At 37.8% G+C, this 22,930-nt stretch overlaps 2 protein-coding genes and 1 pseudogene across 2 annotated transcripts; all 3 read left to right on the forward strand.

The window, feature by feature from the left end:
- Positions 1 to 620: 620 nt before the first annotated feature.
- LOC110304834 (olfactory receptor 10C1-like) lies at positions 621 to 2,457 on the forward strand. The gene is made up of 2 exons (XM_021176457.2): positions 621 to 867; positions 1,511 to 2,457. Exons 1-2 carry the CDS (start codon positions 621 to 623, stop codon positions 2,455 to 2,457), a joined length of 1,194 nt encoding a protein of 397 aa, XP_021032116.2.
- A 475-nt stretch (positions 2,458 to 2,932) lies between these two features.
- Positions 2,933 to 3,722, forward strand: LOC110296468 (olfactory receptor 10C1-like; annotated as a pseudogene).
- Positions 3,723 to 19,735: 16,013 nt separating this feature from the next.
- On the forward strand, positions 19,736 to 20,695 carry LOC110303980 (olfactory receptor 6N2). The gene has a single exon (XM_021175228.2). The coding sequence runs from the start codon at positions 19,742 to 19,744 to the stop codon at positions 20,693 to 20,695; it is 954 nt and encodes a 317-aa protein (XP_021030887.1). The 5' UTR covers positions 19,736 to 19,741.
- Positions 20,696 to 22,930: the final 2,235 nt, after the last annotated feature.

Genomic DNA, 22,930 nt, shown 5'->3' on the forward strand with positions numbered 1-22,930 from the left:
CTCTCCAGGCAAGTGTAATTTTAAAGGGGCAAACCAATTCCCCTTTCCTAAAGTTGTTACTCTTTATGTGTGAATGAAGATATGAGTACTAGATTATTTCTTTAATGTCATGTTATATGGTCATTGCAAAACAGGCAATATCCCTGGATTAGACTGCAGAACTCCAAAGAGTAGATTGCAGAGGTAAGTCATTGGCGAGACACATCTCATCTGACTCATTTCTGTGGGCCTCACTTCTTGCCCCAGAGGGATCCATACTGAGATTTAGTCATAGTAACCTCAGGGACCATTTATTAAGGAGTTTGTGGGAGAGCTTTGTTTCCAGGAGCATGAATTATTAATAAGGGAGTGTCTTGGGATAGAAGTGATACCAAGAAGAAGGAGACTAGTTCTGTTGTAACCAAAGCAATGAGGTAATGGTTGGAGGTGGCACAGGAGAGGTAAGAACAGCAAAAAAAAAAAAAAAAAAAAAAAAAAAAGAGCAGCAGGAGGCAGCTTTGACCTTTTCTGAATAATTTCCATTTGAGTATGAGCATGACATTCTGTAGATATTAATAAAGGCTGTCCATGAGGAACCTAGTACCCACCAATCAATAACTAGAGAATCACAAGCTATCACCATGTCAGAAGCTTTGGGAACCTGTAACTTAAACCTCTTCAGTTACAGAACTTCAGCCAAAGAGGAAGCGGTGGTTTGCATCAAGATTCACTTTGCGTTGGTGGTAAAGACAAATGTGGAAATACGACTCCTGAAACAAGGCATTACTTGTACTACTTTGGCACCTCTTGACACATCTCATAGGGGCTTTGCTTTGTACTTCTCCCTTTCTCCTACCCACTGCAGTATTCTGAAGTGTATCTCCCATTAGAATACTTCCAGAAAACACATCCTCTTAGCCAATGGATTATTCATGTTTCCCAAAAGTATTCAGCTTTGAGATATGTTCCTAAGATAGCCTTGTTTCTTGTCCATCATTTTCTCTTTCAACCTTTGATAAGAACCTTGATGGGTTCCTGGAGAACCTCCAATAAGACTTAGATGTTAATGAATGAATGGAAGTCTCCTTTTCCTACTATATCCTAGTTGTTGAATCCAGTATACACTAAGGATCATAATTTCAAATTGTCATGGGAGCACTTCACGACGAATGGTAGGAGAGAGAGACAGAATTTTCCTATCATTTTATTTGTTGGGTTTTTCTTTTCTTTCTTTTTTTTTTTTTTTTGGCAAAGCAGAGAGGAGAAAATCTTAGACCTGACTGCTGCCATAGTCTACAAATGTTGTTCTGTGAATTAAGAACAATAATTCTATGTGGCCACTGTCACCAACAGATATTGAAGAAACCACTTCTGACGACTAGTACTCAAATCCTCTTTCATCCTGCAGATGGAATGGATTGAGTACACAATATGTGATTTTGACTTGTGTGTTCTATACTTTGGTCTCTGGGAAACATTGTCCAGAGGAAAAACATAAAGCTGATTATTTACTGCCTTTTTCTTTCATTCCCAGGAATCATGGATCATGTCAACTACACCTGGACACGGACCTTTATCCTTGCTGGTTTCACTACTTCTGGTACCCTGCAACATCTTGCAGTTTTTGGAACCCTTTGCATCTATCTCCTCACCCTGGCAGGGAACTTGTTCATCATTGTCTTGGTCCAGGCAGATTCAGGGCTGTCCACTCCCATGTACTTCTTTATCAGTGTCCTTTCCTTCCTGGAACTCTGGTATGTCAGCACCACAGTGCCCACCTTGCTGCACACCCTGCTCCATGGGCATTCACCCATCCCCTCGTCTGCATGCTTTGTCCAGCTGTATGTCTTCCACTCCTTGGGCATGACCGAGTGCTACCTGTTAGGTGTCATGGCTCTGGACCGCTACCTTGCTATCTGTCGTCCACTGCACTACCATGCACTCATGAGCAGACAGGTCCAGAAACAGTTAGTTGGGGTTACATGGGTGGCTGGTTTTTCAGCTGCCCTGGTGCCTGCAGGTCTCACTGCCTCTTTACCTTATTGCTTGAAAGAGGTGGCCCATTACTTTTGTGACCTGGCACCAGTGATGCAGTTGGCATGTGTGGACACTAGCTGGCATGCTCGGCTTTATATTGCAGTGATTGGCATGATCAATACATGCAATCTTGCTTTCATCTTGGGACTCTATGGAGGTATTGTGAGAGCTGTGCTGAAGCTGCCTTCAGCTGCTAGTCGTGCAAAAGCCTTTTCCACCTGTTCCTCCCATATAACCGTAGTGACACTGTTCTTTGGCTCTGCCTTCATTGTCTATGTGGGTCCACCAGAGATTCGAGCTGAGGGCAGAGACAAGCTTATTGCCTTGGTATATACTTTGCTCACCCCTTTCTTCAACCCAATTATTTATACTCTTCGCAATAAGGAAGTCAAAGAGGCTTTTAAGAGGGTCACACAGAGGATTAATGCTGTGCTGAATTGACTTGAAGTCCACTAGGTTTATTGTATTCCATCATATGAAAATTGCAAGATTTCCATGCTTATTGTATAGATAATTAACTAGTTGTTTCGATAATATGTGAAATTTTCAACTCATGAAATCTTTCATTAGGACACATTGTAAAATGTTGTAAGAGGAAATATAGTCCCTGAACCTACCAACGTAGGAGTGGGTGAGGACACAGATTTGAAGGGGAAGAAACAAAATGAAGTTCACCTTTTCTCAGGCAGATGGAACTTAGTTAGAAAGTGAGTTGGTTTAATTTCTAGAATCTGGTCTGGCTATGTGTTTATATTTCAGACCGGATTTTTGAAGAAAGACCAAGAAGATATTGAAATTAGTTAAAGATTTTGGAAGAGAGCATTGGACAAATGTTGGGATGGACACTAGGGAGTTATGGAGACAGAACACAAAAGTACATGGAGTTCAGTACACTTGAACAATATTCTGATAAATGATGTTGGAAGATGGAGTGGAGGTTTCCTCTAATACAAAAGAGAGTGGGATGGGAAACAAAGTAGCCTAGGCAATTGGCAGTATAAACAATTTCACTGTCTGCACAAAACAAACAAATAATCAAAAATAAAATCACTGTCTGCACTCTGAATTGAGGCAACGAGGAAACATTGTGGGTACAGGCCCTGTGGGAAGAACTGACTTTTTGAACCATGCAAAGATGTAAGGACAGAAGGATGAATGTCTTCAGTTCCCTGCACTCATGAGCAGACAGGTACAGCTATGGCTAGCAGGTACCACTTGAGTGGCTAGCTTTACAGATGACCTAGTGCCTGCATGTCTCACTGCCATATTGCTTGAAAGGGATAGCCCATTACTTTTGTGACCTGGCACCTCTAATGTGGTTGGCATGTGTAGGCACAAGGCATGCTCGGGTTCATGGGGCAGTGATTGGTGTGGCCACTGGATGCAATTTTGTCCTCATCTTGGGACTCTATGGGGGTATTCTGACAGCTGTCCTGAAGCTGCTTTCAGCTGCCAGTCGACCCAAAGCCTTCTCCACATGTTCCTCCCATATGACAGTGGTTGCACTGTTCTATGCTTCTGCTTTTACTATGTATGTGGGTTCACCTCGGAGCAGACCCGAGGGCACTGACAAACTTATTGCCTTAGTGTATGCCCTCCTAACTCTATTCCTCAACCCTATCATCTATTCCCTTCACAACAAAGAGGTGAAGGAAGCTGTGAAGAGGGTCAGTGACAAGATCAGGACTTTGTTGAGGGACACCTAATTATCTCTTTTGACATTACCCACATTCAGGGTAAATGAAAAAATTAAATGGTTTGTGAATCATTTTGCAGAATCAAAATAAATGCCAATAAGTGTACCACTGAGTTTAGCACATACTATGATGCACACACTCAGTGTTTTGGACAGATCAATTAAAGATAGAGGAGAATGAAGGAAAGGCAATTTTCTCTGAATTCATTTCAACATGATGATGAAGAAATGTCACAGCAGATTAAAAACACATAGAAAAATGTTTGAATTGTCTATCTGCTATCTATCTATCTATCTATCTATCTATCTATCTATCTATCTATCTATCATTTGCCAGGTACCTGGTCTCTGCCAAGGTTTTAGTTCTGCCTTTTTAATTAACATACTATCCCTAAGTGGGTATCTGATGGCTCAAAATTTACACATCTCTAAAGTATAGGGGATAATATGAACAGCCATTGCCTCCATGAATTTAAAAGTCCAACCAAGTTTAGCAGAAAACTCTGATTTCAACACATGATCCCACCAGACAGTTTAAGATAGAAAGCATGGGTCATAGAAATTACCCAGTGACAGCATTGTGGAGTTTCATGTGGAGCCAACATCTCCCAGCTGATAGAGATTCGTAATCTTGAGTCATCTTACAGAAACCAGCTCTGAATCACCTAATTCTCAGGGCACATGTCTGTTGTGGAACAAGAGTAGCAGAGCTGAGTGTGTTGTCTGAGGTCTTGCAGAATAATGGATTCTTTTATTCATAGCATGAATTTGAAGCCATATTTCACAAGAGGATGAGGAAAAAAAAATCTCAGGCTCCACAGGAAAGGGAAATGCCACACAAATCAGCAGTGTCAGATTTGTGATAAAACTGTTCCTTTTAGCTTCTACATTTCAGAGATTTGTGAATTCTGAGTCACCAGATACACACTAAGGGATGGTCTGGTAATTGGAATGACAGAATTAATACCTTGGCAGAGCCTAGGAATTGGGTGAATATGTCCTACTATTCTCATTCTTATATATGTCCCACTTTAAAAAAAAGTATTTAGATATTTTTAATTCTCCCCACATCAGGATTGTTGATTATTGTTTGTATGTATACAAATGTGTACATGTATGTGTTTATGTGTACAGTATATGGTGTGTGTGTGTGTGTATGTTGTGTAGCATTTGTGTGTGAGTGTGTTATTAATATGTGTGTATACATATATATGATTTATGATATATATATGATTAATGATATATATGTGTGGTGTGGCACTTGGTGTATGTGGTTATGGTATGTGAGCTTAATTGAACCTGTGTTGTGGATAGCCCCGGAGCTAATTATATTTGATGTTAATTCTGTCTACTGTGAGTGGTTGAGAACAAGGAATGAATCAGCACTCAGGTAATTTCCTGTAAACCTGCTTCCCACCTTAATTTGTAAAATAAAGGAGAGCTGATGATTGGGCAGATAAAAGGGAAGGTGGAGTGGAAGGGAAAGAGAGAAGAAGGAGAAAATGACAGAGGGAGAGGATGCAGAAGAGGAGGAGGAAGAAGAAGAAAAGTGGAGCAAAAGCACATGGCCTGGAGAAACAGCAAGTTCTAAGGGGTCTCATAAGATGTGGAAGATGGTTGCGTAGCAGTAGATCTGCCCTGTCTAAGTGCACAGAATGTAATCATGTTAACACTGTTGTGTTTTCATTGCTGGGGCATATTTGGGTTAGAGATTTACCGCAAGGGGCCTGTATCAGAACTTAACTTGAGATAGACTGCATACACCTGGCTGGCTTTTACTCAAAATGTACTTCTTTAGTGACACGAAGTTTGAACACCAGCTTCACAAGCATATCTAGCCTGAAATAAACTTTAAGTCCTTCAGAATATCCATTCCTCTGACTGGTGATTGTTGTTCCAAAATTTTTACAAGAAAAATGAGAAGGATTGTTGGAATTGCCATCAAGAACTAGAATCGACCCAGAGGGCAACCAGGTGTCAGGCTGCTCTTCACAGCGTGACCTCATCTATGTGTGGAAACTGAGTGGAGGGCAGGGATTGCTACTCAGCTTCCATCCAGCTTCAGAAGTTTCCATTTCAGGACTGTGACAATTTCAAAGGCACGGTCTGAGGTGTGACGCAGGTCCAGCAGAGCGTATTCAGAATATCCTAGAGAAAGGAAATGTATTGGTTGAATTTCCCGTCTTTTTTTTTTTCTTTGTATTTCTACTTACTGGGGGGGAAATCAACTTTCTCCTTCACTTTATCATAAAATATATATAAGAGTGTACCTTAAAATTGCAGTGAATAATGAATGTTCAGTAAACAAATGGACCTTATTACTGCACAGTCATAATTAGAAAAGAGGTTGGAGATTTTCTTCATGGGGTCAAACCTTAATTCTAATATTTATTTGCTTTGTGAGCTTAAACAATGCTATTTAAAATCTCTGTTCCAGCCGGGCGTGGTGGCGCACGCCTTTAATCCCAGCACTCAGGAGGCAGAGGCAGGCGGATTTCTGAGTTCGAGGCCAGCCTGGTCTACAAAGTGAGTTCCAGGACAGCCAGGGCCACACAGAGAAACCCTGTCTCGAAAAACCAAATAAATAAATAAATAAATAAATAAATAAATAAATAAATAAATAAATCAAATCTCTGTTCCTCGATTTTCATAATCTGTTAAGAGGGTACATTAAAGGATCTTAAGAACTACATACATAGTGATTATTATCCAACATTTCCCTCTCATTTCTGCAATAGGGACTTATTTATTGGAGAATGCTTAGCTTTACACATATCTCACACTGTAGGGTGTTCTGCAGCATACTTAAGAAATTCCAGTGAAGCATCTCAACCAAGTGTCCAAAACATTCCTTACATAACTGGAGGGTTCATACATGATCCTTTTGCTGACTATTGTTTGGAGATTTAAACCTTTTCCTCTTTATGCACGTAACTTCATATAGGTACTGATTGTGATCTGAAAGAAAGTGTTCTCTGCACTGTCAACATGAAAGAACGGCTAGGAGTTGTATGTCTGCGCAGTGGCTTGCATCACTTTGGTTATCAACTTTGTGGGTCTCCATTTCTATGGGGTTCATACTCTATGGTAGGCTAGGTGTGCTTACACATCTGCTGATGAGCAGCAGATAGTCTGAATACGTCTGAGGGAACAATTAATTCAACACCATTGATTTTCATTCATTTATATTTGAAGGATGAATGAATACGTGAATAAATAAACATTTCCTGGAGAACTGAATGAGTGTGGCAGACACCATATTACTAACCCATAACTCCATACAGGAAAATGCCTTTTACAAATCATTCATAACTCCAGACAACCTTTGCCTTTCATTGTACATCTGTGTCAACTCCTAACCTCTTTGTATCTTTTCCTTTATAGCATACAGTTGAGGAAGTGAAAGAGGCTTTTAAGAGGGTCACACAGAGGATTAAGGCTGTGCTGAGTCAATTCGAAGTCTTATAGTTTTATAATTCACCATTTATAAATTGGAAAATTTAGCTGGATACTTATATAAATCATTAACTAATTGTTCCAATAATATGAGAACTTTTCAGCTCAAGCAGTCTTCAATTAGGACAAATCAAAAATGTAGGAGAAATATTTTCTCTAAAGTACCAATGTGTGAGAATGTGAGGACATATATTTGAAGAGGAAGAAAGAAATGAACTTCATCTTTTTTAGACAGACAGAACTTAGCAAGAAAATGAGATGTGTTGATTTCCAGTATCTGGGCTGGCTATGGGTTTGCATTTCAGACTAGATTTTTGGAGAGAGATCCAGAAGATATTTGAAATGAGTTAAAGATGTGGGAAGAGAACATTGAGCAAATACTGTGATGGAAACCAGTGAGAAATTAAAGTAGAACACAAGGAGTTCAATATTCTTGAGCAATATTGTGATAAAATATGTTGGGAGACAACGTGATTTTCTCTAATATGAAAGAGAATAGGATGGGAAACAAATGGGCTTTAGCAACTGGTAAACAGTTATAAAATCACTGTCTGCACTCTGAATCCAGGCAACCAGGAAAGATTGTGGGTGCAGCACCTGTGGGAAGGACTGGCTTTTGAACCACGCAAAGATGTAAAGACAAAAGAAAGGATGCTTTCATTTCCCTGTTTTCATGAAGCCTATGATTTTATTTTATTTTTAATAATCTCATAAATATATGTAATGTTTTAAAGATTTCCGTTTGCCATTCTCTCCTCTCCAGTTCTGCCACCTCTCCCACCTCAACTTTTCCTTCTCAGCTTTATCTGTTTTTAATGTATATTTAATTTTTTTATTTCGATATTTCATACAATGTACTTTGATTTTGTTTCCTTCTTCCTTGAATCCTCACTGATTCTCCTCACCTCTCCACTCCTACCCCATATTCCTCTCTCTCTCTCTCTCTCTCTCTCTCTCTCTCTCTCTCTCTCTCTCCCTCTCTCTCCCCTTCCTCTCTCCCTCCCCTCTTCTCTCCCCTTCCCACTCCTTCTTCCTTCTGCCTTCCCTCTTCTTATGCCTTCTCTGCACAGCATATGTGGTCCTGAGTACCACAAAGTAATGCAAGCTTCTGTGATCCATATACTTCCAGGTCCATCTTTCCCCGGAGATGACCTTTTATATCCATGGTGAATGTGGAGTACTATAGATCTTTCAACTAGCCTGGCATTTGAACAACTTGTGACAATTATGAAGCTTTACATTCAATTACTAATAAGATTACCAGCAGTAGTGTTCTGATTTCTTTTGTTCACTATTTAATAAAAGCACCTGAGTGCTATTTTTAAGAAAGACTGACAGAGGTACTATTGATCTTGTTTAATATATCTAATATGTTTGCCTCAATTTGACTAGCATTCACAACTGCCTAGTGATGGGGTCTCAGAAAATCTTATTTTATATAGTTTTATTGAGAAAAAGAATAAACATTTCTGACAAAGTAATATCTAAATGATTGGCTTTATATTTTTGCAGTTAGTGTTTATTACCTTCAAAAGAGTTGTCTTGCTTTTATTTTTTACTTCTTACTTAGGAAGGAGGTTCAAATGACATTTCCCCTTTGACTTTTGCCCTCTTCAGCTTTATGGAGTTATCTCTGCCAAATCCACTCATAGAAAGGACATGTATATGTGTTTTGTCTGTCAGGATGGGTCAATAAAAATTAATAAAAACAAACATTTAAAGATTATATGAAAGCAAAAATAATAGACAACTTTTGTGAAAATAAATCTTTTCTCTGTGCATTTCGGATGTTCTGGTTGCTTTCTCGGCAGACATGTTTTGTCAGCAATGATTCCAAGTGATGGCATTCTCAGATCACTGAGATGAGAGATTGTTATTCAAAAGAAAATTGTATGTATTCTTGTGCATGTGCTTGTTTTTGTATGTGGTTTTGTATATGTATATGTATGTGTGTGTGTGTGTACTCTGTGTATGAGCTCTACATGAATTTATAGATTGCCAAGATGCAAAACCTTTGTTTATCTACAGTTCTTGAACCAAATATAGCTGCAATCTGTTGCTGTAGATATATTTCTACCAGAGCAGAGCCACAGGCATCCCTTTTTGTATTGAAAATGAATAGCTTCATGTTACAAAGACAGAGATGAGTACTTGTGATAGAGCATGGAGAACGGACAAGTCAAACATATTTACTATCTGGCTCTTGAAGAAAATTAATTACCTGATCCTTACCAAAAGTATATGCTACTGTGTAACTACGGCCTTGGAAAAATTGTGAATGCAGTTATAATCTGAGAAGAAATTGTAATATTAGGACAAATAAATATGCTTTTGTAAACTGATGGATTGACCTCCAGTGTGACTTCTGTCCACTGTTGATTCTGAGTCCTGACATTGAATCTCTCTATATTTTATCCCAGGCCTTTCTTAGATTTATTTAATTATTTTCAGGCCCTCTGATATTTTATTTCCTCCTGCATTTTTGATCCCAGTTCTAGGTACATGTAATGTATACACTTAGAGTGAAACACAAAGCTATAAATGGAATTAATTGTAAAAAAAATTGGATAACTTTTTCTGATGAATGTTTAACTTGTGACCATGAAGAAAAGAACTAGGGTTCTCTTAAATCAGTTAGTACTTAATCAACAGGCTCATCTACAGCTTTTTTATCAAGATAGATGGGAAGTAAAATAATATATTTATTGAATTTAAAGTTAATATAAAGTTAATGAAATGTACAAGAAGAAAGATAACAAAATCTAAAATTCAAAATAAGTTAAAGGTTTGGAAAATTGACCAAAATTTACAGAATGAACTGTAGTGGAGGGAGGATGTCAAATGAAAGCACCAAGTATAAATGAACTTTCCAAATGTAAGCATATAGAAAAGATCCTTTAAAATATTTATTAAATATGCTGGTATATCTGCCAGAAAGAGTACTAGGCAATGTACATACAGAATTCAATAGACATACAATTGTAGCTGTCCAGCAGCCATGGAGAAGTGAGTATACCTGAAAGAGGCTGGGAGTGAAATAAGATGGGCAGTAGAGAGAAGATTGAACCCAAGACAAAGATTTCTGACCATGGCTCAAAGTTTAATTTTCAGTTCTGCCTGTATACATAGGGGAAAAACCCATAGACACATCCTTTTTTCATCCAGATTATGTTGATTTGTTTTGACTGAACAATATTGCAAAGCAAGCTCAGCAGATGGTCAGCTCCTCAAGGCTCCAATTGGATATGCAAATGTGGCAAGGCCATTTGCTGACTCCAGACAGGTTGTAAAACCACCATTGGAGGTTTGTTTAGCCTATTCAAGGCTGGGGGAAGGGCACAATTCTCCCCTTTTTATTTTTTAAAGATGATCTGGACAGGGGCACAAGATTTACATGTACTTCATGATCCTGTCTAGGAAATATGGTGGCTAAGCAGCAGTGTCTGTCTTAGGTCTGGGTCTATATGGCTCCTTCTTACCCATCTCAGAGAACAAGCACAGCTTGTTGGTGTTTGGACAAACACAGCCTTTTAGTGTTATGTTTGGACAAAACATAGCCTTTTAGAGCTTGTCTCTGTCTTATGTGGATAGGAGCTCAAGAACGCCAGTTGCCTGTCTCTGACCACCACCCTTCATAAGCACTCCTTTTTCCCATTCAGACCAAAGCCATGAAGGACTTTGAATATATATATGAATATGCACACAAGCATTTCTTCATAGTAATGAATGACTGCCATAGTTAATAGTTGAGCTTGCTGAAAGCTATCCTGTGTGAAGGCAACCAATCTGCTTAAGATGCAAAGTCAAAGTTTAGAAGCAACAAGATTAAAGTTGTCTGCAGGAATGTCCCAGGTATTCAATTCAGCTGCTAATGAGCATAGATCAAACAAAAGGTCTGGCCACCAGGTGTATGGGGGGTGGCTTTGAAAACTGATAGAAAACACTTGCTCTGCAGTAGAAGTGGAAACTAAACTCCAAGTTAACTCAGCTGGCTGATAGGGATTTTAAGCCATCTTCATCTTTGGTATCTCCAATATTGGATTGATTTCTAGACCAGCCCATGATTGAGTCAAAATAACTGGTCACAGTAAAGGAAAGAAAAGACTAATTATATCTTCTCCTATTGATTAATTTTTCTAAGTCAGTTTCCACAGACTCCATGTTCTCTGTCCCACAAGGTCTCAAAGTTTGAAGCAAGGTAGCTTCTCCAAACTGAGATACAAGGTGTCCAATAGTCAAATGTCTGTATTTTACTTTTCTAAAATCAGGAATACAACTATTATCCATTTGTAATAATTGATTAAGTGTAAGTACTCGAGGATTAACACCATTATGTGATACAGGTAGACACTGAGGACATTGAGAACAAGTCTTTATAACTTGACTTGCATGTTTTCTAGAAATACCAAACTATTGTATCAAGCTATTACTATTTTGATGATGTAAAGAATGATATTTTATGGCCAATTGTTCCTGTGTAAGGCCTATAGTCTTCCTGGTATACAAATCAGCTGTGGCATTGCCCTAAAGGGTCTTGTCCAGGCAATCCAGTATGAGCTCTTAAATATCTAGTCCTTTAAAGGAGCAGTACTTTTGACTTGAGTTGTATTTGCATAAATAATTGCAAAATTTGAGAATTAGCAGTATCTAAAAAAGGAACAATTTCAAGAAATTGAAAAGTATGTGCTATATATTGGCTATCAGTATACAAGTTAAAAGCTTGATTTTTAATATTTCAGAAACAGTGGCTACAGCATGTAATTCAATTATTTGTGCTGAAGTGGTGGGAAACTCGAGAGAATAAATGTGTGATCCAATTATATATGCTGCCTTCCCATTAAATAAGCCATCTGTAAATACAGTAAGCACTTTCTCTATTGGCTAATACACAGCCTTACAGGAAATACAAAAACATTTATAGAAGCAAATTTTAACAACTAGACTTTTGGATAATGATTATCAATTTTTCCTAAATGTTTGCCATGCAAAATGCCAAATATCAGTCAGTATTCTGAAATAACCAATTCAAGTTCTGTTTGGAATAAGGAATAAACATTTCATCAGGTTCTTAAGACATTCTTTCCAAACTGCCTTCAAGATTCTATCCTACAATTGTGTATTAACACAGCAACAGCTTCATAATTGGACTTTAAAACTTTACTTGGAGATTAAGAAAGATGAAGCCATATTAATGCTTCCTTTGCCAATGAATTGCTGTGGGCACATAACATAAACAGCCAGCAATTGATTATAGCAGCTTTCTCTACTATCTACAAAACTATTCATCCCTCACCAATTTGCATCCCCCTTGAGATTATCAACAAAGGCTTAAATGCTCCTGTGGTGAGGTGAAGGTGAGGTTTTAGCCATAGAAGCTTTTTAAAGTAAACTATCTTTTCTTATTTTAATTTTCTGTGCCACAGTTTTTCTAGGATATAACTGAGGCCCCAAATTTTGAAAAGATATTGCCTTTGAATCTTTTCTGGAGCAACAACTACTCCCCAAAATTTTAAAGTTCATTGTATAAGAGCAAAGGATTGTAGTAAAATTCCCCTTCAGAGAGATTAGCTAATAAAATATCCATGTAATCAATAATATAAACTGACAAATTCAAACTTCTTATATTAAAGTAGAGACAAAAATAATTCTTACATAATGTAAGGCTATTAGCCATACCTTGAGGCAAAACTTTCCAATGATATTGCTTCATGGACTCCTTAAAATTACAAGCTGATTAAAAGTAAACCCTTTACAATTATCAGGGTGCAAAGTAATGAAAACAATCCTTCAAATCCATAATAATCCTATATGAATTAGGCAGTCCAGATTGTAATGCCTCTCCAAGTTCTCCAAGCCTTAAGTCAAGAAAAGCACTAAAAATATTCAGGGATTGAGAAAAGGCCTGCTTGACCCCTCCCACCATCCAACACACACACATGTACATAGTGCTTATATTCAGTATTTTACAAACACAACAAGGCAACTGTAAGTATAAACTCACAGCAGTTGTGACAGCATGCACAATTCTTTTATAAGCTCAAGCCAGAGAAAATTCTACCACATGGGGAGAAGAGCCATGAATTCCTACCCCTAGCTAAAGAACTACTGGCAGTTGATATCTCTGCCATTTTCTTAACAGGTACAGTCCCTTGGCAGGTTGACCACACTCCAGTGGGGCACCACAAGTAAAAAAGTACATTCAGAATTTTCTGCATTTGACTTTTTTTTTTCAAAGGATATAAACTTGGGTATTTGGGTGGTTCTGAAAGGAGTGGAGCCTGTGAATATGATCACAATACAGTGATACAGTGTAGAAATTTTTCATGAATCCATGAATTCATTGTTTTAATAGCTGAGAAGTACTCCATTGTGTAAATGCACCACATTTTCTGTATCCATTCCTCTATTGAAGGTCATCTGGGTTCTTTCCAGCTTCTTGCTACTATAAATAAGGCTGCTATGAACATAGAGGAGCATGTGTCCTTGTGATATGTTGGAGCACCTTTTGGATATATGCCCAGGATTGGTATAGTTGGGTCCTCAGGTCCTATGTGCCCAGTTTTTCTGAGGAATGGCCAGACTGATTTCCAGAGTGGTTGTACCAGATTGCAATCACACCAGCAATGGAGGAGTGTTCCTCTTTCTCCACATCCTCTCCAGCATCTGCTGTCACCTGAGTTTTTGAACCTAGCCATTCTGACTGGTGTGAGGTGGAATCTCAGGGTTGTTTTGATTTGCATTTTCTTGATGACTAAGGATGTTGAATATTTCTTTAGGTGCTTCTTGGCCATTCGATATTCCTCATTTGAAAATTCTTTGTTTAGCTCTGTGCCCTATTTTAAAATAGTATTATTTAATCTCTGATGTCTAACTTCTTGATTTCTTTGTATATATTGGATATTAGCCCAATATTGGATGTAGGATTGGTAAAGATCTTTTCCCAGTCTGTTGATTGTCATGTTTTCCTGCTGACAGTGTCCTTTGCCTTACAGAAGCTTTGCAATATTATGAAGTCCCATTTTTGATTCTTGATCTTAGAGCATAAGCCACTGGTGTTCTGTCCAGGAAAATTTCCCCTGTGCCCATGTGTTAAAGGCTTGTCCCCACTTTCTCTTCTATTAGTTTCCGTTTATCTGGTTTTGTGTGGAGTTCCTTGGTCCACTTGGACTTTTTCTACATGCCTAAAACCACTTGAACCAGCACCATTTGTTGAAAATGCTGTATATTTTCCATTGGATGGTTTTTAGCTACTTTGTTAAGTGGCCATCGATGTGTGGGTTAATTTCTGGGTCTTCAATTCTATTCCATTGATCTTCCTGCCTGTCGCTGTACCAATACCATACAGTTTTTATCACTATTGTTCTGTATTACAGCTTGTGGTCAGGGATGATGATTCCCCCAGAAGTTCTTTTATTGTTGAGAACAGTTCTCCCTATCCAGGGTCTTTTGTTTTTCAAATGAATTTGCAAATTGCTCTTTCTAACTCTACAAAGAATTGAGTTGGAATTTTGATGGAGATTTCACTAAATCTGTAGATTGCTTTCAGCAAGATGGCCCTTTTTACTATATTAATCCTGCCAATCCATGAGCATGGGAGAAATTTCCATCTTCTGAGATCTTCAATTTCTTCAGAAACTTGCTCAACTACTAAAAACAATGAATTCATGAAAATTTTAGGCAAATGGATGGAACTAGAATATATCATCCTGAGTGAGGTAGCCCAATCACAAAAGAGAACACATGATATGTACTCAATGATAAGTAGGTATTAGCCTAGAGCTCAGAATACCCAAGATAAAATTCATAGAACACATGAAGCTCAAGAAGAAGGAAGACCAAAGTGTGAATGCTTCAGTCCTTCTTAAGAATACAGAAACAAGGTGTGGAACAGAGACTGAAGGAAACAGAGACTGCCCCACCATGGGATCCATCCCATATACACTCACTAATTGCTGACACTATTGTAGATGCCAAGAAGTGCATGCTGACAGGAGCCTCATTTAGCTGTCTCCTGAGAGGTTCTGCCAGAGCCTGACAAATACAGAGGTGTATGCCTACAGCAAGCCATTGGACTGAGTATGGGCACCCTAATGGAGGAGTTAGAGAAAGAACTGAATGAGTGGAAGGGCTTTGCAACCCTATGATAAGAATACCAAACAACCAGACCCTCCCAGAGTTCCTAGGGACTGAGCTACCAACCAAGGAGTACACATGGATGGATCCATGGCTCCAGCCACATATGTAGCAGAGGATGGTCTTGTCAGGCATCAATGGGAGAAGAGGCCCTTGGTCCTGTGAAGGCTTGATGCCCCATGTGAGGAGGCAGGAATGGGTTGGGGGAGCACGCTACTGGAAACAAGGGGTGGGGGCTGGGTTAGGGAGTTTTGGGGGTGGGTGGGAAAGGGGATAGCATTTGAAATGTAAATTAAGAAAATATCCAGAAAGAAAGAAAGAAAGGAAGAAAGGAAGAAAGAAAGAAAGAAAGAAAGAAAGAAAGAAAGAAAGAAAGAAAGAAAGAAAGAAAGAAAGCAGGGAAGAAAGGAAGGAAGGAAAAAGAAATAGCAAACCAAATTACACAGTATCACACAATAAATCACAATTCTGACTTGCATGGCAATTTATGTGTGAATATAGTTGTAGTGCTTTTGAATTGAATTGAATTGAATTGAATTGAATTGAATTGAATCTTGGTGTCTTGATTTTTAATGACATTTTATGTTTTATAATTAGCATATTTAACTAATTAAAATGTCTGAATCACTTTTATATCTTTACTTAAAACAGCACAATAAATATAATTTGTTTCAGTATAATAGTCCATAAATTAAATTTTGATTCAATAGTTTTAAACACAACACCATCAAGAAATATTTTCTAAATAAAGTTTACACAGAAAATACCATTTATTTTATAATCAGATAAACACTAATGTAAACCTTTAATCATGAAAGTCAAAAAAGGAAAGCAAATTTTCAAAGAACTAATACAAAGTGAGAAAACAAAACAAAAAAATAGGAAAATATTTTTAAATTCATAGTTTTTGGTATTTTATCTCATATAATTCTTATGACACATACGTATATTAAATATAATACAGAATTAAAACAAATAAGCACCTAAGGGCAGATAGGTAATAAATACTAGTTAAGAACATAGATCATGAGACAGATATTTTTTTGTGGTTTTGTGATCTTGGTTACATTCTATTAATTATTGTTAACACTGTGAGAGGCATGACACAGACATGGTCTCCTTTTTATGGTGTTTTGTTTGAAATGCTGTGTGTGACCCAGGGAACAGTGTTGGATGCTCTTCTTTAGTTTACTTAGACATTAAATGGGACTAAGTATAACAATACTGCATAGTAATTATAAATATTGTATTAGCTCATGAATGCCCTGTGCTTAGAGAACTATTTGTTATCCATCAAAAGCTCAGAAAACAGATATTTATTGGAAAAAAATTAAGGATCTATACCTATTCTATTTCAAAATTGGTAGCCATTATCAGTGAGACTTCTCAAAGGAAGAGAAATATTAGGCAATATTACACTTCCTTTTTGTTATGAAGTCACTAGAAACAGGGTAGAGAGGGAGGGAATGAGATGGACAAATTTTCTGAAACTACCTCTCAGGAGTGAGAGGTATTTTATGCATCCTCCGAGGAGCTCAATCTGAGCCTTATTCTCACATGCCACAGGAACTAAGGGTTTCTCTTGTTCCTGTGTCCCAAGTGACCTAAACCTTTTTTGTTAACTCCAGGGAATATGGCTGTGGGGATAAGAGTCATGAAGGAGGAGAAAGTTCTGCTCTATCTAGTCCTCATCTATTGCACATGCGGAGCCTGGCAAGGCAGGAACAGAGGATGTACCATGGTTCGTCAGTTCACTGGGGCTTGACTATCAATAGGGATCAGGGATCAAAGAAATGTAATAATGGATTTGATCCAGTGGAAATATAACTTAGAAAATCCGGTTTTACAAAACTTACAGAATCAGATCTAAGGAGACATTAAAGATCATTGTGACTGATCCTTACCAGTTTACACGTCAACTGAGAGATTGTCTACTGTCTACTCTGTGGAGTGTGGGACGATGAAGACAAGGTACATGCTAGTGTAGATGGTGTAAGGTTCAGGTTTCTGTAGGATCTGTAGCTAACACCATATGAAGTCTTGCAGCTCTCAGGAGCAGGTGTTTTGCAAAGATTTCACTTAAAGAGAGCCTTACTCAGTTTTTTTTTCTGAAAGTATTAAGCATTCTTGGTATAAGAATTTAGGGTCCAGAGGTCTTTAGAGTAGTTCTGAAAGCATCTAATAACTTTCTAGACATTCTTTAATTTGAACATATAATTGGATTTACATAAGGTGATTTGTAGTGAGAAGGAAAATTATCTGGCATACAGTTCCTTAAAAAATAGATAATTTGTTTATGTTGGAGGCAACAAAAAGCAGGTCTTTAGACAGATCAGGTAAGTTGTTTGAATATTTTCATCTTGGGGTGCTGAGTGGATAGAGATGTGTTTGTGTGCAGTTGGGAAGGTGTTTTGGAAAATGAGCATGCAAGAAACCTGAACTCTATGTTTCTCATTGACATCATTCATTGGGGATATGCATTAGTTAGTCAAGTGTTATGTATTTGCTCTCAAGGATCTCCCCAACTTTTAAGGAAGACAGACTTATACAGGCAGTAACTCTATGCTAACTGGGCATTATGAATGTTATGATGGTATAGAAGAAGGAATAAATACCTTTTTCTAGGAAAACCAAAAAAAAAAGTTTCATTAAGGAGATAAGATTTGAGTTAATTGTGAAAGACACAGAGGTGGGTTCCAGAAGGAGGAACAGGATGAGAGTTAAATCAGAGCCCACTGGTCAAGAGGAGTAAATGTACTCATAATGTAATGAAGCATGAATTCCTGTTTTGACAACCATCTTTGGTAATTGCAGAGGTGAATGTACAGTTTCTTAATGAAAGATTTAAAAAGAATCCCTTAAGCAGAAATTGCTTTGCATGGATTTAACATTTTATAGTATAAAATCTGTAAATTTATCTCTACAGCATTTTATGGTGGGAAAGATTTGGATTAGAATGTGTGGAATAAATCAAAGGGAGGGTGTCTTGCATGAAAATGGCTTAATTAGTTTGATTAAATAACTTTTGCTTAATACCCCTAAGGTGACAACCATTATTCTGAGGATTAAGGTGGAAAAGATAAAAAGCAATTTTTACTATGGTGTCTGGAATTAGGTTGTCCTTATCAAATACAGTATGATCAGTAGTAGGCACAGTGACAGATTCAGGTTACCATTTTTACCCAGATAAAGTGACACTATGATCTCTCCTCTCTTCTTCCCCTTCTAGTCTTTCTCTCTATTTTCCTTCTTCCCTTTGCTCTCTTTTCCTTTCCTTTCTTTTGTATATTTTTCACATTATGCTTGAGAACAATGAGAATGTCCAAAGCATTTTTAGATGGTATTCCTCCAAGTTATCTGCCTATTCCTCATTTGTGTTATCTGGTAGTTTTCTGAAAATACAGAGGTTTTACCTATTAGTTCTTTATCATTCCTAATTTGAAATGCCTGATCCCTCACTAAATGTGTTGCTCATTCATCTTACTTTCCTTTCAGGGGTACCCACAAGACACCTGTGTTCATCTATCTCTGAAGTTCTTCACATAAGAACTACATTTCAGCTGTGTTGGCGATCTGTCTACAACTGATTGTAACATTCTTTTGTAATGATTCCTTAGTAGCACCTTGCAACTTTGAGATAGGGTCCTAGTCACTGGGTAGGTTTTTTTCCCAGTGCCCTTTCTAGGTATTTTACAGCACATGAAAGATAGTATTTGTCTATAGTGTTTCTTTCCCTCTGCCATTGATTCTTACTCTGCTTAGACAAGTTGGTTCAATGCTGTCCTTTTCTCAGAAATCCCCTTTCAGTAACCCTGCTCTGATAAATCACCCCTTTCCTGTGACTCCATGATGTTTTCATATGTCCCAGATTATACTGAGTACAGTGGTAGGCACGCATACCAACTTGTGGTGAAATGGCTGTGTGAGTTCTGCTATGAGGGATTGTACCTTGTTTTGTATTCCTTAGTCCAGAGATTTATTTGTTCAATGAATATTTATAGATTTGAGGTGGACAACAAGAAAAAAAAACTTGTTATACCAATAATGTATACTAACTCATCATTTTAGGCTGGCTGAGAGAAAGACCATGTATGACCTAGAAAAAATAATGTTTTGGGAAGATCACATAACTTAGAGATGAACACAATGGAATACAGAAATTAAAATTTTCATGCTATGAAATAGTGAGGTGTCCCAATCTTCCCAACCTTGTTAGTTTTCATTTTATAAAATAGGTACAATAGGTGCCTTTCCCACTTGGTGTATTTAGAACCAGATCTAGCTGTTATTTTTACTTAGTATTAATAGCATTAGCATTAATGACAGTAATTAAAAATGCCACCTTTCAATTTATGAGGAATGACAATAAATAAGATTCTGATATATATTGGCAATCCCTCTAATTTGGTTCTTCAATCTTCCTGTCCTCTTCAGTCTCTCATGGATCAACACAACTTCTCAAGCCTGACTGAGTTTGTGCTTCTTGGCTTCCCCAATGTGGAACACATCAGAAGCTGCCTTTTTGTCTTGCTCCTGTTGGTATACCTGTTCACCATTGGTGGTAATATGCTTATCTTCCTAGTCATACGACTGGATGCAGCCCTCCACAAACCCATGTACCACTTTGTCAGTGTTCTCTCTTTCTTGGAGTTATGGTATACAGCCACCACCATCCCTAAGATGCTAGCTAATCTTCTCAGTGAGAATAAAACAATTTCTTTTGCAGGATGCCTCCTTCAAACCTATTTTTTCCACTCCCTTGGGGCCTCTGAATGCTACCTTCTTACAGCCATGGCCTATGACCGATACCTGGCCATCTGCCGACCCCTCCACTATCCTTCAATTATGACCACAGCACTCTGTGTAAAGATGGCTGCTGGCTGCTGGACTTGTGGTTTTCTGTGTCCTATTTCTGAGGTTATCCTTGTCTCTCAGCTCCCCTTCTGTAACTACAATGAGATCCCTCACATTTTCTGTGATTTTCCACCTCTTTTGAGCCTGGCCTGCAAAGACACATCCACTAATGTTCTGGTGGACTTTGCTGTCAATGCCTTCATTATCCTTATCACTTTCCTTTTTATCATGGCCTCTTATGGGAGGATCATTGGTGCTGTGCTGAAGATCAAAACAGCAGCAGGAAGAAGGAAGGCCTTCTCCACTTGTGCCTCACACCTCATCGTGGTGCTCATCTTCTTTGGGAGCATCATCTTTATGTATGTTCGGCTAAAGAAGAGCTACTCATTGACTCTTGACCGCACTCTAGCCGTAGTCTACTCTGTGCTAACACCTTTGGCCAATCCCATTATCTATAGTCTTCGAAACAAGGAACTCATTCAGGCCATCAAGAGGACCTTCTTCAAGAAGGTGGAGAAAGCTAGTCCAACTCATCATTAACTTTTTACAAAGGACCCCCCCCTTTCCTCAATGTTCACATCTTGAATGCTCTATGTATATTTGAACTGGTCTTAATATTTCTTCCTTGTTACACAGTCTCGGGCCTCCTTTCACTTGAGCGAAGACTTTTTTGTTTGTGTTTTCTGTATCTATACCCTTCTTATTTTTACTCAACCAGTGTTCGTTCTCAGGATTAAGAAAATTCAGTATCTTAGTTCCAAGTTTTACACGTGTACACTCCCTTGTCACACATTTCTGACATTTTTTCCTTCTCCCTTTTCCACCTAAATGTCCCAATACTTACCTCTTCTTCCCTTTTGTTCACTTTCAACCCATTGCCCTGTGTATTTGTTCCAGTTTTTCCAAGAAACATTTTGCCAAAGATACCCATCAGACCTGTCTTGTCCTCCATTCTTTAAATCTTAACACACATTACCATTTTATTTCTTAAAAATGTTTGTCTCAACTTTCATGATATCAGTAAACTCTAACTTCCTCACTTCTGTAATAAGTCTTTTTTGACATATTTTATTTTATAGAATGATGTTTCTAGATTCTCATTTATTCTTACAGTATCAAATGTTAAGATAATTTAAATTTTTGGTGTTTATGTCTGATATCTCTTTTGAGTTCTAGACTCTGTAAGAGATGACTCACTTCCTTTTCTAGATATCTTCCACGAAATAAAATCCTGAGATTTCATAAATGAAATGTTCACAATCTCAACCTTAGAAACTTGATGCTTTTCCATCTCTGTGTCAGTAATATAAAATTTAAATGATCATATGTACTTCATTTTCCTCGACCCTATGTCGAGTACATAATTAATTCAATTCCTCAAAATACATTTTAAAATCTGTTTCTTATTCTCTTTAGTGTTGCTATCTGGTATAAATTCCAACGTTTCCTAACTGAACTGCGTTATATGATTCTATATAAGAGCTGATATTTTAAGGGCTCGAAAGAAGGCCCAGTGCTGGGCACTTAGCCTCAGACTGAGCTGGGCTGGATCTTCTCTGAAGCAGCTGATGGGAAGAGTGTCTGTGGGATAGGGGGATAGGGTGGACTTGGTCTTGGGTTGCTTTGGGTTTGGGTTGCTTTCTAGAATAAAGTTTGCTTATTAACTTAGAATCACTGATGTACTCTGGAGCCAGAAGTTGCGTGCCACTGGGTGAATTGTCTGTAAACAACAGAGGATTAAGTAAAGGATTAATTGCTAGTGCTCCTTTCTATCTTACCCAGAAGCCTCCCCTCTTGTTTGTCAGGCAGTATGGAGGTTTGGAGCAATAAACTTTTACTCAACAAGGAAAAGAGAGTCTGTGACCATTCACAGAAGAAAAACTTTTACACAAGCAAATATACATACATTCATATATACGCATATTCATATATGCACTCACTCATACATCTTCATGCATTCCTGTTGTGTCTACCTACTTACCTATCTCATATTTACATACTCCCCATTCACACAACGGTACTTACATATACATATGGAACAAAATGCCAAGCACCAGAGCAGAAAGAACTCACTCAGTCTGAATGAAAATGGAGCACCAGTCTTTATAGCATAGAGAAAGAAAAGGCTTCTATCCTTTTATCCTTTTATTTCCTTTTTTATCCTAAATGAATTAAATCCAAACCTGTAAGAAAAAAGCTTTGTCCTCTTTAGTAAGACTAAGCCTGCCTTGCCGTTAAGACCTGTTCTGTCCCATGGTAAGGAGATGAATGCCTGCTTTCTCTAATATGTCTGCATCTTCTTCTTTGTGTTTCTCTCTGCATTCTGTATATTGCTCTCTTCTTCTGACCTTGCCCGAATGTCCTCATTGCAAGGTTTTTGTACCATTTTTAGAAGAATAGATCACTTGGTTTTTTCCAAACATGTTAAAAAAAAACAGATGTTCACTAAAAGTTCAAACATAAATTCAAATAATAAAATGAATAAGAAGTTTACAACAGAGATGTTTTCATGGGTTTCTATTAAGAGTAGTTATCTAACCAGACATTTATTTTCTTTCACTAGTTCTACAAGTTTATTGAAAGTTAAAAACCATAATTCTTGTGATTAAGATAGCATTGAAGTTTTGAATAGTAAATATTTTAATCTTCTGTCTTCGCACCTACAATAAATTTTTTTTTATGGACTTTGGTTAATTGCCATAGCTCTAAGGAATATGTTCCTATCTCAGGAGCAATTAACTTGTGACACATGAACAGTGGCAGAGTTCTAATAGC

Source organism: Mus caroli, unplaced genomic scaffold, assembly GCF_978045245.1.
Source record: "Mus caroli unplaced genomic scaffold, Mus_caroli_1 scaffold_1, whole genome shotgun sequence".
In the NCBI taxonomy this organism is placed as follows: domain Eukaryota; kingdom Metazoa; phylum Chordata; class Mammalia; order Rodentia; family Muridae; genus Mus; species Mus caroli.